The sequence below is a fragment of the Hemibagrus wyckioides genome, linkage group LG12 (genome assembly GCF_019097595.1).
Source record: "Hemibagrus wyckioides isolate EC202008001 linkage group LG12, SWU_Hwy_1.0, whole genome shotgun sequence".
In the NCBI taxonomy this organism is placed as follows: Eukaryota; Metazoa; Chordata; class Actinopteri; order Siluriformes; family Bagridae; genus Hemibagrus; species Hemibagrus wyckioides.
Window position 1 is genome coordinate 5,023,550 of NC_080721.1, and position 17,500 is coordinate 5,041,049.

Here is a 17,500-nt window from a genome sequence, read left to right on the forward strand (position 1 = left end):
ATATATTCTCTGAGCTTCTCTTATAAAAAAGGAATTTGTTGTTCTCTTGCCTTGAAGTGTGCCAGCATTTTCACAGAAAAATCTGCCTCAAATTTAACTCAACTCAATCGGGAAAGCGATATTATTGATTTCATTTAGGTTTCATATACTCTATCTACACACGTTGCCAGTTTGGACACGATAAATTGAACAGATATATTACCTTGTCTTAAAGACATTTTGAGAAACAAAATGATGGTTTTTATGGCATTTTAGCACATAACCTTTTTCAGAACAACTTACAGTTATCCATTTCTTTACGCTATAGAGCACTTGAGGGTGAAGTGCCTTTGGCAGCTTAGCGATGCTGGGATCCGAACTCACAGCCTTCTGAAGAGATGTTCATTGGCTTATCCACTGCCCCGTGAGATGCCAGGGCATTACCACCATATGTGCTTCTTCCCCAAACCGTTGCCACAAAGTTGGAAACACACACTTGTCTAGAATGTCTCCGAAGCATTGCACTTGCTTCTGTGAACAAAGCGCATGGTGAGACATGTTTTGCCAAGCGTGGCATGGAAGAACTTATCCTACACAGAGCCCTCATTAATGATCTTGTAGCACAAACTCCCCACAGCCACAATCCAAAATCTAGCGGAAAGCCTTTCCTGAAGAGTAGAGCTTATTATAGCAGCAAACTGGAAAAACATCTGGATTGAGATGTCTAGCAAACACATGGGTGTGATGACTCAAAATGAAGCAGATTTATACGGTTAAAGGTGCTGGAAGATGAGTGCAATCTCTCTCTTTCTCTCTCTTGACCACAATAAAATAAAGCCTGTTGTGTCCTCACCTGATAACTGTTCCCATTGTTTCCCTACGAGCACACTTAGCAGTAAAAGTGAATATAGACACTGGAACAACTCTATCTCTGTCACTGTTTTTTTTTTTGTTTTTTTTCCCCACTCACTGCAGTTCCACCTCATTCACATGACAGCAGTATCTCAGTGAGGATCAATACTATCGAGCCAGCAGCGCCCAGTGCACTAAGCTATTGTCTCATTTGGTATCTCATTAGAAGCTTTCAAGGAATTTAACACCCCAGATAAGTGTTAGTTCTCGTAAGATCTGGCTAACATCTCTGCATGCTCATTTGACCACGCCAAGAACTCGTATAGAAGAAAGCCAGAGGAACAGAAACGCTTGGATTCAAACACACAAAAAAATACACAGAGAAGGGCAGTGACTATCTGCCAGCTTATCTGCTATACCTAGTCTAATGATTGCAGGTTCCTGGAGGTCTTGTATAAAACCAGACAATAGGCCTCAAGACAAAAAGAAATACCCAAAAATCAAACACGGAGAAAGTGTGTGTGGGTGTGTGGATCCCCAAAAGGCCCATGAGGACAGAGTTAAAGTAGTGAACTTTTTTTTTGCACCTCAGCAGAATAGGGCTGAAATGTAATCAGCACAGGCTCGTGCTAAACCCCAGAGACTGGAGTGAAACTGGCGGAAGAGCAAACGATTGTCATCAAGCACAGGACAATCTTCTTCTTCTGAGGGTGAGAATAAACAACATAAGCTTCAAACGCTGAATATTAAAGCAAAAGCAACGGCTGTGACTCCGCTGACAATCGGCGTCTTTGCATGCAAACAAGGTGTTAATTATATCTCATATCATTTTCTGCTCGGATGTTTAAAGGTAAGCTTACTTTCACAGTATATAAAGTACCAGGGAAACATGTTCACACAAGCCAAAAAAAAACAATCATCCACAACTCTGACAAACTCGGGAATCACAAATAATCAATTATAGACAGATTAAAAAAGCTCTTTTTCTTCACACTATTGACATCTGGGCAACCATGTCCTATTTTTTTCAGTCGCTGAATTCTGGAGCACCAGATGCCCCACACAGAGAGGTGCATTGTGGGAAACAGGTGGCAAGACTGAAAGAGGCTCATTCTGTAGAACTCACCCCATGTGAGGTCAGAGGGCACTGAGGGCCAGCTGGAGGTTCGCACCAACAGCCAGTCGAAGTCATCGTCCTGTTCCTGTCTGTACTCGCACAGGTCGGCGTTTGAATCCTCCTCAAACGTGCAACCTGCTTTACAGAGAAAACAACAAGCGTTACAAACAACGTTTTTAAAACATAATACATTACTACATTATCCTGTTACAAAATCTGCAGCCCGGTGCATTTAGCCCGGTAAAGAGCACTCTTGAAAATGATTTGTTTCACAAACAAATGCTTTATTCTTGGGGTTCAGTTTCTCTAATGACCAGTAAAACTAACATTTCTAATAGCTTACGCTGCTCTGAGATTAAAAAGGTGGAATGAATATGCTGAACATAACTGGTGTGTGAAAATCTGCAGGAAAAATAAATCATTCTAGTTCTTGTCATGTTGCATCCATCATCAGCTACCCTAAGAGTCTGTGTGCAATTCACTGCTAAGTCTTAAACACAACAGAGTTTAGAGATGTGCTTTTTCTTTGTTGTTGTCCACTTTTCAGAAGAAATCCTGCCCAGTCCTGCTGTTTTATTAGCCTGGATATTTTCTAATAAACCTATTTCAATAAAAATGTAAAGAAAGTATTATTGGAACCTCAGCAACCCTGACCAGGATAAAAGTTATTGAGTAACTGCAGTCAAACGCATCAGACATTGTTGAACAAACATCCCACAGGCACCGCATCCAATGTAGTCCTTAGATTTGTTCTACAAGCTTTACACCTGGTCCAATTCTGTTTGCATGATAGTAAACCACACCCACTGCCTTGGTTATGTTGTTGGATTCTTTGCATCCTGCAGGATCCCATTCCCAATGCAACCCCTACACGAGGGTTAAATCAGTAACTCTTCCCTCACACTCACAAAGTCAAGTCTAGTTCATGAAAACTACCCACCAGTAATGACCAGAATACCCTCTTGTAACAACACAGTATTTCATATTAATACCATTCTCACATAGTGCACATAAGCTCATGTGTATCTGTCTAAAAGCGACAGATGTATAAAGTAACAAATTACAATAACTTGATAAGTTACCAATACAATGATTGGAAATGGACTTATCAGACATTTTCAATCAGTGTAAACAAATGAACTATATTACTGCCACAAATGTGATATAAAAATGTATCACGGCACTGCTGGGTTTCTGTATGTAGAGTATCGTTACTTTGTGTTTAGGCGCTGCTGAGCAGGACGATGAGAAATGGACAGCCGCCTGCTGAGAAAAACAATCCAGACCTCGCCATGTTATCGCTGGTACAGAGATACAACGGACATCAACTCTTTTCAACCAGCTATTTTGATTGTAAAACACTGTATACAACTGCTACAATTCTGATTTCTAATATTTAAAACCAATAATCAGAGTTTTAGGCTAGGTAAAATATAGAACTGTAAATAATAATAAACAAAATGGTGATCATAGTCTCTTCTAAGATTTTACACACCACCTCTGTGACACTGGCCATTGAAAATGTACAGTATTTCTGGTAGATGGACAACAAGATTAGGTCTCTATTAATCTAGGCCCTATCGTTTTATTTTAGAAATTAGATAAGGACTGACTACATCCTCAAAGCACCACAGATCTAACTGGACACATAAAGTTTGAAATCCAAATCCTGAATATTCCTGAAACCCTAGCAGGCCCCTGATTTTAATCTGTAGGTTAGACTCCAAACAGCGATGAAAGAGTGTGCCCGGGCTTGTTAGAAATAAAGAAATTTCAAAAGGCTGGAATAATCCTGCAGTTCAACCCAGAATGCCTCTGACAGAGAAGTGTCTTCATCTCAGCACGAGGTTCAGGAGTTCTAACTCATTGGAGGCACAAGGCTTTACTTACAAAAGCGTTCAGTCTGGTTATGGCGCCCCACTGGAGAGAATCAGTCACCGCAGACACCTCCCTCATGCGCTGGGGGCAATTTAGTGCTAGAGAAGCCCAGAAGGCATTTGGGGGCCCGGTGTGAGAACAGAACACATCAAGCAACTGGAGTCTGAATCTCACCCTCAAATTCTTCTCACTGCTTCTAAGACACCACCACATGCTGTGGCATTCAAACAACATTGTGATAAATGGTTCAGTACTTCAGTACTTTCAAACACTCACAAATTACACATGCTAATTTGTTTCACATGAGTACACAACTTTTAGAGTAGACGGCCTCAAAGACTGGGAATCTGGGAATATCTTTCTTACCATGCCGATGAAAATTAGAAGTGAGCAAAACCAGTACGCAAACCTCAGTGACAGGAACCACAGCCTCTGCAGATTAGATAACGAAATTTGATCCACAGTTTAATTCAAACCTATGATTAAATGCTTTTCCTGTGCAATGACTCATAAAGCTCATGACAATAAATTCACTATTCAACTGCCATCACAAATGAATCCACTAAATTTGACACTAAAATGTCTTTAAAAACCCCAAACCAGATTACATTGCACGCAGTGTGTTCGAGGGTGTCAAGTGTGCCTTTACTCCTCACTACTTTACAACATTTTTATAGATTTTATGACATTATTAATAAAAAAAATATAGAGAGAGAGCTTTGCTTCAACATATGAATTCATGTATTAAATAAAAACCATGGTTAATTAAAGCAGATGAATGTGGATAAATAATACTACTAATATAAAACTTGATTATGGATTATGTAATTGATTATGGTTGGTTCAATTGCTGAGTAATGAATAGACCGGAGGGGCAAATGTAGACATGGTAAACTGCCTGATCTGCCTCTCACCAACTCCCACCCAGAGCAGGAGGCAGGAGATAATTATTAGGAGATCACATTGTTAGACATGCCGGACCAGAGTACAGCGTAAGGAATGATCTCCCTTACGAATTTTTAACTCAGTGAAAGCTCTTTGGAAAGAGTCAACCCACGATACCAACGCTGCCTTCGGCATGCGTTCAAAAGCTTGGTGATTTTGTGAGCATTTTTTGTTGACAGATTGGTGTTGTGGGTGCTTTGTTCTATTTTTAGCCCAAGCTTGGTGGCACGACTTCCTGTGAGGAGCCTTGACATGGAATGCTTGGCTTGGGTCAGTTCTTTGTAAGCAGCCATACAGTTTACATACGCTTCGTATTGGGAATATTGGCCATATTTTTGGGCGGCTGGAACGGATTATCTTCATTTACATTATTTCTTATAGGAAAATTTGTTTCGCAATACAAATTTTCACCTTAAGAACCCACCTCCAGAACCAATTAAGTTTCCACTTACTACATTCAAAGCTTTGCTAAAAATGCAACGATATCCAATAATGCACACTAATAAAAACAAAAATATAAATGATGTGTAACGACAAGGAGCACTGGTTTATGTCTGGTATCACCTGACAAAAAAAAAAAAAAGCCTGGAAATAAAGGCTTAAGTAGACTTATCCAAACAATTGCTTGAGTAGACTTATGGAAACATACAATGTGTTTAGTGGGAGCGAGGATTATACGGTATCATGTGGTTAAACACTGTGACATTTAAAGGTTTTTGAAGGTCACAGAGCAAACATTGGGGAACAGTTTGTTTCCCATTGCAGAACGAATGACTGAATCTCGTTTTAGTCCAGTTCAGTGAATAGAGCATGGACAAAAAAGATACTCAGAAATCAGATTAAGCTGCTTTCAAAATCAGGTATTATACTGTATGTGCACTGTCGCTCTCAAACCACACTATATAGCTGTAGCATCTCATCAAAATCCCACTATCTGATCTCACCCAGAAGAGGATGGGTCCAAGAGTCAGGTTCCTCTCATGTCGACTCAGGGCTTTTTTCCACCTCAGATACCTCAGGCTCAGAATTGTTCTAAGAATGTTAAATTAATACAAATCAAATCAAATATTGTGTACCACATATCTTGTGTGATTGCACCATGTCTCCAGATAAGCAATATTTCTGCCTCTGATAGTCTATGGATTTGGGTAGGATAAAATAACATGAATTGATATATATATTGATCAAAAACACTGCAGATTCTTAACCACAAGTAAATTTCTATCTGTGCATGTACATGGTTACAATTTCCATCCATCCAGCCAGCCAGCCAGCCAGCCAGCCAGCCATCCACCCATCCACCCATCCAGCCATCCATCCACCCATCCATTCATCCAGCCAGCCATCCATCCATCCATCCAATTTACTTTAGCACTTATTTTGCACAGGGTCACATGGAACCTGGAGTCTATTCCCAGTTACTCAGGCCACAAAATGGGGGGGCACTCAGGATGGGTTGCCAAATCATCACAAGGGACAATCACCCACACTCATTCTCAAACTACCGACAATTTAGAGATGCACACAAATCATGTGTTTGGACAGGGGAAAAAACTGAATATAAATTGCTTTTATTAGTTATTAATTATTTAACTGTTGAGCAAATAAAACTAAAACTCTATATCTACCCTTATTCTTCTCACAGTGTAAAAACCCTTCACTTGTTTGCTTTGTTTAAACTCTCTCTCTCTCTCTCTCTCTCTCTCTCTCTCTCTAGCTCTTTGTCTCTCCTGATTGGCTGTCAGCTCCAGCCAGTCAAGTTGCAGTCGAACTTCTTTAATGTCTGGTGTTTGGGCGTTTTAACCTTTGGCGTTTCTAAGCTAGCGTACTATGAATGCATACAAATTTGCCACATTCTGAGCCGACAACCCTGACACGGCAAGTGTGAATTACTATTACAGAATGACTCACAACAGCTCAATAACATCATATTATACAGTATTTTTTTCATGTTTCTTTCTTACAAGAATATATTATATTATTTATATAAATTTTAATTACCCAGTTGATTCTATTACTACTACTATAATAATAATAATAATAATAATAATAATAATTAGTATGTAGTGTGTATATACAGTATATATTATTGAATAATATAGTAATATACTGCAAATTCACACACCTGCCTGCTACTTGTTATATCTGTCAGTAAGTTCACTGTGAAGAGGAATCCTCGGTGGGAAGATTATAGCAAGCTACAAAATTGACTCATGGAGCAAGCAAGCATGAGAAATTTATAATAAGCACCGCCATGGTCAGATCACCCAAGAGACGCATTAGTAACATTACACCACTCATGTCAACTGTTCATAAACAGCTGTTTGTTAGTTACCCTACAGATGATGATGATGATGATGGGCTACTAAATATAATAATATTTGTTACTTCAAAGCTAGTACATTTTAACAACGCGTTTTTCTGACCAATCAAATGTAAGATCATTCAGCTAGATATTTAACCAACGCATTGTCGAGTCAAGCTTAAAAACATTCCTCATTTTGACTGAAGTTCCGTTCATTTATTCATTTATTTTTACTGGAAAGTGGATCCACAGCTAATCCAGTGTCAAAAAAGGTAGGTCTGTGACCAGGATATATACAGCTCTGGAAAAAAAAAAAAAGAGCCCACTGCCCAATCTCCAGATTTGAACCCTATTGAAAACTTCTGGAATGTCATCAAGAGGAAGATGGATGGTCACAAACCATCAAGCAAAGAGTGGTATAAAGTTCCCCAACAGCAATGTGAGAAACTGGTGGAGATCATGGAGCCAAAACGCATGCAAATCGGGGTCATTCCACCAAATACTGATTTCTTAATGTTATTTAGCCAAAGCATTAACACAATTTGTTTACAAATGATTTGCATTTAGTTTTATTTGAGATATTAAAGCTCTGCAAATACGGCATGATCCTGGCTTATTTTCATGTGTTTGTAATTTCCTTTAAATGTACACTCTAAATAACAATAGATATACTGAATTTAGGAGAAATATTGTCAGTAGTTCACAAAACTGATTATTTTGCAGTGGTCTCTTATTTTTTTTTCCAGAGCTATATATGAGTGGCAATAAAAATGTGTATATTTATGACAAAAAATGTAGTTTCTAGAAATGGTCTTTTAGTATAGGCTGCTTGTGCAGATTGGCCAAGGTGTGGAAATATAGCTTGAGTTGTGTGCCAATCCATTGCAGTGTACCAATCACACACACACACACACATGCTGAGCCTTTCAGTATAGCAAGAAATGCACACAAATCCTAAAATATAGTGATAAAAACTAATAGTACTGCATGACATTAGCTCCTCTAAATAACTTCACTGTGTGTTTATTTTTCAGTCATGTGCTTTTAGCAGACTGAAGAAACATCTTCAAGCAAATACATCCACTGTGAGTTTAAAGCTTAAGGCAAGTAAAGAAAAAACACCTAACTCATGTCCATGCTGATGCCATATTGGCCTGGAGCATATTTCCAGTAGTACATTATTCTCTTTCTTTTCTCCCTGAATCTCTTTCTGTACAGCTATAAGTAATATCTATGATTAGAAGACAAACCTCTGCCCTGAGGGGGAAAAAAAGCCCATTGAATTTACTTACACATCGTTTGCACATAATTGAACCATCACAATTAGTTTTTGTACATCCGAACCCAGGTCTCTGACATGTTTTCCCATCCACATTACCGCTGCACTTTTCTACTGCACATTTTAACTGCGCTAATTTAATACTACAGTTGTAGTTCCCACCAGCACCAACATCCTCACGAGAATTCCTAATGTAATTGGTTTATGTTAATACTCTGTTAATTGATCACGCTCACTCTACATCGCTCAATCTAGTCATTAGAAGTGTGTTTCGATTAGATTAATTAAGTTTAGATTAAATGTAATATAAGCAATGAAATCACAATGATGAAACTTCATTTTTTTATCTTAATATTTTTTAAATGTAATATCTTAGGCCTGGAGATGAGATCTGCCATCTAGTCTCCGTTTAGACAGCCTTTCTCCTGTGACAGACAAGCAGTTGATCTGGCGATCCAATCAATGATTTCTGGTTGTTCTGGAGCATCGGGCCCATACTGGGCAGAGCAAGGAGCATTCAGCAAGTTCCCCATAATGGAATGCTTTACGGTCAGTAGTTTTGGGGAGAAGAACGGTCACTCTGTAGACAAATCTAGCCTATCAGGGTCAACACAAATGACTCACCAAGTCATTCTCATACCTCATGTAGTTATCATCAGGTTAGTATTAGGGTTAGGTTGAAAGTAATGCTCCCAAGGGACGGCTCTGACCAGGAGGTACTGTTGATTGGTCAATAAATAAATAAATAAACTGTTAAAAAGATGTGGCTCTGGTCAGTTAGGTTCATGGTTAGGGTTTTTGTTAGGATTTGGTTTTGAGTTAGTGTTAGGTCTTGTGTTGGGGGAGGCGCTAGTGTTATGGTTAGGGTTGGTGTTAAGTTTCTGATTAGTGTTAGTGTTAGGTTTAGTGTTATGGTTAGTGCTATCGTTATGGTTAAGGTTAATGTTAGAGTTTGGGTAAGGTTTATGATTAGGTTTAGTGTTAAGGTTAGTTTTATGGTTAGTATTAGTGGTTTTGTGTTAGGTTTAGTGTTAAGGTTAGTAATAATGGTTGGTGTTACACTACCAGTCAAAAGTTTGGACACACCTTCTAATTCCATGGTCTTTCCTGATGTTTATTTCTTTCTACATTGTAAAACAATGCTGAAGGCGGCCGAAATACACGATAATGTCCTTTGAACAGTTGATGTTGAGATATGTCTGCTACTGATGCTCTGTAAACACTTCATAACGGCTCTAATCTGAGGTGCTGTTAATTGGTGATTTCTGAGGCTGGTAACTCTAAATGAACTTCTCCTCTGCAGCAGAGGTAAGTTTTGGTCTTGCTTTACTGGGATGGTCTTCATGTGAGCCAGTTTCATCATGGTGCTTGATGGGTTTTGCAAATGCACTTGACGATACTGTTCTTGCAAGAACTATTCCAGAACACCTGACCTTCGTGTCTTAAAATAACAACTGACTGTTGTTTTTTGTTGTCATTACATATGAATTACTTAAGTCCACATGTGTTATTTCATAGTTTTGAAATCTCCAGTATTGTTCTAGGATGTAGAAAATAAATCCCTAAACAAAAAAAACACTGAATTAAAAGGTGTGTCCAAACTTTTGACTGGTAGTGTAGGTTTAGTGTTAAGGTTAAGCATTAAGGTTAAGTTTTAGGTATCAGTAGGCTGTTTATTTGGGTTAGATTTGAATTAATTCTTCCATCCAGCTTTCTCTAGGGCAGTTGATTCCATGGCAGTGGCAGTGGCATGTAATTTAAAACACTTGCATTCATTGTACACAGATATACTTGTATGCCCTTCTTGCCTTTTTATCGCTTTTTAACTACTAGCATTAACACCACTATTTTATTCATTTGTAACATTTTGCTGCAAACCGAGCTTAAAGGAAAAAAGCTTCTTTTCTTTCTTTTCTTACACATGCTACAAAAAAAAACACAGTTGGTTAACTGCCTACATTCTTTTGGTTGACTTTCTTTCCTCTGTATATATTTTTCACAGTTGATTTCATTCTTCAGCATAATGGCAAGGATGACAGACGAAGGAAAGAAGGAAGTGTCAGTTATCCCAGACAGTGTTAGAGGCTACGTCTAGCCTCTCCTTCATCATTCATGCCATACCTCTTTCGTGGAGTGGTGGGTTCAGATTGGCACTGCAGGGTGTAGGGTGTTGTGTGAAATTGTTTCATTACAACTCCTCACCACTACACACACACACACACATATAACCCATCAGTTACACACCCCACCTGCAGGACCACAAACACTCTCTCTCTCCTTGGAGTCAGTAGGATAAATGAAGTGCTAGAGAGAAGGTAGAAAACAGAGAGAAAAATAAAATAAAAAAACAGGCCAAAAATAAAAACGTGTCTGGGGATGGTTTATAAACTAAACTAAAACCAGCTTGGTGAAGAGCTCTGGGTGGATCTTATTTAATAGAGAAAGAGAGAGAGAGAGAGAGAGAGAGAGAGAGAGAGAAAACAGGTTGTTCAATTACTCTTGCCAATTTGCTGGGATAAGAGAAAGGCAAGATACCCAGAGTACCAATTCCTTTGATTTAATTTACGCTGCTTTCCCCTTATACAGCAAAATCAGTTCGAAATCCAGCTAAATGGCCGCATTGTTCACCTGAAATATTTACATCTCTGTCATACACACATTCTTCGGACTGTATTACTGTGGAATTCGGGAGTAAGAGATTGGCACTCAGATGGGCAGAACAGAGTCGTAATCAATAGAGAACGGCGCTCACTTCAGCAATCTGAATTATTACGGCTAGAGCACATCTTTTAAAAGGAAAGAAGGGTGAGGGAGAATGGATAGGAGTGAAAGTGGTGTCAATGCTGCTGGAATGTATGAAAATTTAATTTAGCCTCCTGGAGAAGAAGTTTGTTTTTCTCCAGAGAAAGACAGACAGAGAGAGAGAGAGAGAGAGAGAGAGAGAGAGAGAAGCTGAAGGGTTATGTCAAGGCTTTCACCATCAGGCCGAGAAAACATGCACCCACAACACTGATTCATCTGCCAGTGTGGCTACAAACACAGCAGTTAGAATTTTTAGTGTGCAGCTACACATCTGTGTAGATTTCACCTTGAGAAATTCAAGCTGTTCCAAAAAAACTCAAACATACCACAATGCCACCGACACCTATATGGAGGGGCAATTTCTCAAATGATGAAAAAGATTAAAGGTGCGTCATGTACACACCTTTTTCATTTTTCATTTGATTGTCTGTACCGCTTATACGATCTATCCTCGGGTCACGGGGAGCCTGTGCCTATCTCAGGCATCATCGGGCATCAAGGCAGGATACACCCTGGACAGAGTGCCAACCCATCACACTCCACACACACAGTGAGCAGGAGCGAGACTCGAACCCTGGAGGTGTGAGGCAAACGTGCTAACCGCTAAGACACCGTGCCGCCTGTAAACACCTTCTGAATAGCAAATGCATCTTTCATTCTAAATGAAAGAGGAGTGGCAACAAGTTGAAGTTGAAGTAATTAGTGGCGCATAATGATGTATGATATATAGGAGATAAATCAGGAGATTATTTTTAAGTAGATTTGTCAAGCGAATTACTTTAGATATGAATAAAAAATCTCAACACCCTTGATAAAGCAGTAAAGGAAGGATTGTGCAGCCTGTTGAGTTATACTGTAAACTATATATATATATATATATATATATATATATATATATATAAAGCAGCATGGATGATAGAATGGCTGGAATACCAAGTGAGGAGATACAGAGGGCAGTGAAAATCTCCCTGCTTCTGCCTTCTCACCCTGCCATGTACTTTCTCTCTTTCTCACACACACACACACACACACACAAGTCCTGAGAGACGTAGCTGCCGGCAGGTGCTTGACCCCCATTACTGAGGAAAAATCACGCAATCCCATCAGGAATCACAAGACCAGCATAGACCTCGTAGAAGGTCTGCAGAGCAAAGCCAACAATAAACACACACACTCACACTCACTCACATAGGCATACCATGCTGTCATACTAACCTGTCACTTACAACAGTTTCATGATGATCTTTGCTGGAACAGAATTCATTCTCAATAAAAAACATGTCACACACTGTCAGTTCATATAATCTTTGAAATTCCCAACTGGACACACACACACACACACACACACACACTGTTTTTTGTTGTCTTTATACTGAAATATAACTTAACTTTAATCCAAAAAGAAACGTTTAGGCTTGCTACACTTTATTTTCCCTTTCCTTTTAATAAAAGCTGTAAAAAGAAATAAAATGTAACAATAAAAACATGTTAAAAAAAAATAATGTCCAAACTATATAGTTGGGTGGGTGTGGGCCAAATGACCCCATAAAATTAATATCTGGCAACTTTGTACCCCATCGAGATATTGACTCATATATTAAAAGTTATTTTTATCATAAAAACTGCAAAAGAAAACACGAGAGAGAGAAAGAAAGGAGTTTTCCTCACAAGGACAAGCCAAAAACAGGAATATCTGACATGATATTGTACCCCACCACATATATAGGTGGTATATATATATATATTTAATATAAAATAATAAACAACAAATACAGTAATATACAATAATATAATAGCAATAAATACACACACACACACACACACACAGTGGAGTACTAAATCATCTACTAATTAGGAATAAAGTATCACAGTGTTCATTTTATATAGTTTCCCTAAAATGTAATAATAAAAATAATTTAAGTTATGTGACGTGTCAATATTTGACATGTTAAGGTTTCACTATCACTATTATCATGTGATTATATGTGTGATCATGTGTGATTATATTATAAGAAGTGCGTAATTAAGAATTTATTAGAGGTCTCTTTAGGAGCTCTTTCAACTTTCACATTCAGTTTTATGTATAATGCAGATTAACAACATTTACTTGCCAATTACAATCAAATTACTAACCAGAGTCTGAGTCCAGCCCCTGACTAACACTGGAGAGTGCATGAATTCTTTATGATTTATTTTGTGAGTGAACAGCATCTATAGTATAGCGTCTATGCTGCATGTGAGCAGTCGTTTAAATACGAAGCATTTCATCATACATGCTTAGAATGCAATTTATTTTGTACGTCAATCATATGGATGAAATTGTCTAATGAAACTATAATCGTAGAGAAACTGAAAAAATCCTAACAGGTGGAAGAAAAACCCGTGCCGAGGTGTGACTCAGAGGCAGCTGCATCTGAGCGCCACCGAGAGCAGAACGTTTCGAATTGTTGCTTCGAAGTCTCACATGTGAGCAAACGTATACTCATAATACCCCGAAGCAATTAAGTAAATGCGCCGTTAATTTGAAAACAAGACGTGTGAATAATTGAAGAGCCATAATGGTGCTTCCATATTCCCTGCCTCTTCAAATAAGTGCCTTGCATTAAAGCAAAGAACTTTTAATGGTCCTTATGAGATCCTCATTTGGCATAAATTATATCTTGTGGCGAATAAGTGGCAAAAAAAAAAAAAAACAAGTGTCCATGCAAGAGTAGTCCCCCACGGAAGGGTTCGGCGGAGCATTTACATACTTTAATGCTTCGATTTTGTTAATGTTGTTTATTTTAAGAATTCTTTTTTCGCCACGCTCTAAGCTTGTGAAAGCCAGCAAATTGGCACTAACGCAAACAAGTCACAAACATGGAGCCATCTGAATGAGTATAATGTCCCGGCGGACATCGCATTAGCTTTGTTGGGCAGAAACGACAATGTGGATTCCACTCAGAACACCGGCTCTTATTCATCGAAGCTGGGTCGAGTTGTGTGTGTGTGTGTGGAGTTTGCATGTTCTCCCCAAGCCACGTGGGTTTCCTCCATGTTCTCAGGTTTTTTCCCCCAGTTTAGGCTGATTGATGTCTTTAAATTATGTGTGTGATTCTGCCCTGTGAATTTTTTGGGACCCCATCCAGGGTGTCCCCTGCCTTGCCCCCTGAGTCCCCTCGTGCTAGACTTCAGGTTCCCTGCGTTCGGACGAATGTGTAAATGAATCTGCTAAGTTTGATCTGTTTACATACTAAAATGTAGCTAGAAATGTAGTTCATGTAGCTGCCTGCAGGTGGGGCTAGAATGCTTCAATTTTCTATTGCGATATTTCAGGTTCAAAATATATATATATATATATATTTTTTTTTTTATTTACAGCAATATCAGACACAAGCACATCTGCCTGGACTTCCCCAAAACATATTTATTCGTCTCCAGTCCATTTACATCCTCGGATGCTTTCCTTTATTGGCACGCTGCCACAGCGCATGCATTAATTAGTCTTCATGTAAATTAGATCTATGCAAGGATAAACTGGGATGTGTTGTATACATGTGAGATGTAAATAAGAGGCTTGTAAGTGGGAGTTTGGGAGAAAATCTGAAATCGCATTATTTCAGATGAAATCTCTGCTGTTTTGATGGTGTGCAATATGGATTCGTTCACATGTCAAACCTGGCGCTCAAGTCCTTGATAGTTTTTAAGCAAGATGGTTGTTAGGGTGTCAGACTTTCACAGTTATTCACGGTGTGATGATCAGACACTGCTGACTTTTTTTTTTCTTTTTCTGAAATACACATAAAAATGCATGACTGTGTGATCTGTTACTGCTCTAAACATGTTACATCTAGGTCTGATGCCACTCTTAGCATACTTATCATTTTTTCAAACACATCAGGCGTGCATACTTACAGTACTATTCTACTCAGTTCCGTATTGCGAGTAGAGTGTTCACACTGAAACTCCAAGATGAAATGCACTTTAAGAACCCGGATGATTGCATAGATAGTGGAAGAGGGGCGGGGCTAGCAGCCGCTGACACGGGATGAGAAACAATTTTCAAAATGGCTGACGACACTCTGGTGGATGATACATCTTACAAATTCCATTTAATTTTTTTTTTTTAATTCAATTTATTTGTGTAGCGCTTTTGACAATGGACATTGTCTCAAAGCATCTTTAGAGAAGTACAAAAACATACGCCGATCAAGCGTAACATTATGAGCACTGATAGGTGAAGTGAATAAGACTGATGATCTCCTCATCATGGCCCCTGTTAGTGGGTGGGATATATTAGGCAGCAAGTGAACATTTTGTCCTCAAAGTTGATGTGTTAGAAGCAGGAAAAATGGACAAGCGTAAGGATTTGAGCGAGTTTGACTGAAAGAGCGAAATTGTGATGGGTAGACCACTGGATCAGAGCATCTCCAAAACTGCAGCTCTTGTGGGTATCTATCAAAAGAGGTCCAAGGAAGGAACCGGTGACCAGGTCATGGACGGCCAAAGCTCTTTGATGCATGTAGGGAGAGAAGGCTGGCAATACACAGTGCATCACAGTTTGTTGCTTATGAGGCTGCATAGCTGCAGGCCAGTCAGGGTGCCCATGCTGACCCCTGTGTACTGCCAAAAGCACCAACAATGGGCAAATGAGCATCAGAACTGGACCACGGAGCAATGGAAGAAGGTGTCCTTGTCTGATAAATCACATTTTCTTTTACATCACGTGGATGACCGGGTGCGTGTGCGTCACTTACCTGGGGAACACGTGGCACCAGGATGCACTATGGGAAGAAGGCAAGGCGGTGGAGGCAGTGTCATGCTTTGGGCAATGTTCTGCTGGGAAAACTTGGGTCCTGCCATACATGTGGATGTTACTTTGACACGTACCACCTACCTAAGCATTGTTACAGTCCATGTACACCCTTTCATGGAAACGGTATTCCCTGAAGGCTGTGGCCTCTTTCAGCAGGATAATGTGCCATGCCACAAAGTAATGTTTTGAGGAGCACAACAACGAGTGTGAGGTGTTGACTTGGCCTCCAAATTTCCCAGATCTTAATCCAATCAAGCATCTGTGTGATGTGGTGGACAAACAAATCCGATCCATGGAGGCCCCACCTCACAACTTACAGGACTTAAAGGATCTGCTGCTAACATCTTGGTGCCAGATACCACAGCACACCTTCAGGGATCTAGTGGAGTCCATGCCTGATCGATGTAAAATAAAAATGAAGAAAAAGGTTCAGTTAATAATTATCTCTAACATTTATTCCTAATGAGCAAGCCTGAAACAACAGTGGCAAGGAAAAACTCCCTCTTGAGAGGAACCAGGCTCAGAAGAGAACCTCATCCTCATCTGGGTGACACTGGACAGTAAATAATGTAAATGTAAATAATGTCCTTTCTACAACAGTTTAAAGTCACATGCAATTGTTCAACCAAGAGCATCCTAATAGGTCAGTGTAGTTTCTGAGTTCATTATAGACTACCGAAGGTCGACTGATGCAACGGTAAATGTTTTTTTTAAGTTAGCTCACATTGGTGTTCAGTTTATGACGATACTAAAACACCCTTCTAAAAATTCATACACTAGATGCATAGAGAGTAGTGTAGGTGCGTTGTGTGTAGTACCTTATTTAGGATGTAACTCAGGGCTATTAAACTTACAGATTAAACATTACAACTCAGCAAAGCAACACAGCATCCTGCCTCACACTCACTGTCTCTTCTGTCAAAATGAAAGAGACACTGCACCACGCTTCCTCCACCATCTCTCAGGGTAAGAGGTAGGTATACGTCTTCTCTGTCCTGGCACCGAGGTGGTGGAATGAACTTCCCCTAGACGTCTAAAGAGCTGATGAAGAGCAGATGAAGACCTACCTCTTCCTGAAAGACTTAAACTAGCTCTTATTCTCCCTGTTTGTTTTATCTATTGTATGTACTAAAAAATATATTCTTCCAACACAGTTTTCAGGCTGATGGTATCCCAAGTCTGTGCCTCAGTGAACCAGTGTTAATGTATTCACTGATAGAGACTTCAAAGCCCTTTTGTACATCGCTCTGGATACGAGCATCTGCCAAATGCCAGAAATGGAAAAGGAAAAAAATAACAACGTGATGAACGTGAGATTTTATGGAAAAATTCTCCCAATAGACCCCTTTTTAACCCACATTTGAGGGATTTGATCTTTTTCTTTATGGTTTTGAGACATTAGTACTAAGATTTTGTCCCTTTCATTTTCACCATTAGCTGGTATGTTTAATTTGTTGATTAAAAACTGCAAAACCATGACATTTTTTCCACTAGACTATAACACAGTGACAATTTCAAACAGCCCCACGCCTACGACAGAACAAAGCT

At 39.3% G+C, this 17,500-nt stretch overlaps 1 protein-coding gene across 5 annotated transcripts in view; it reads right to left on the reverse strand.

Moving 5' to 3' along the window:
- Positions 1-17,500, reverse strand: part of ptprua (protein tyrosine phosphatase receptor type Ua) — a 264,933-nt gene that overhangs the window by 200,841 nt on the left and 46,592 nt on the right. For 4 of the 5 annotated variants that reach the window (XM_058404915.1, XM_058404913.1, XM_058404912.1 and 1 more), the window contains exon 2: positions 1,958-2,086. In XM_058404915.1, coding sequence (XP_058260898.1) covers positions 1,958-2,086 — 129 coding nt within the window. The remainder of the gene's footprint in view (positions 1-1,957; positions 2,087-17,500) is intronic. The other variant, XM_058404911.1, reaches the window with a different exon arrangement.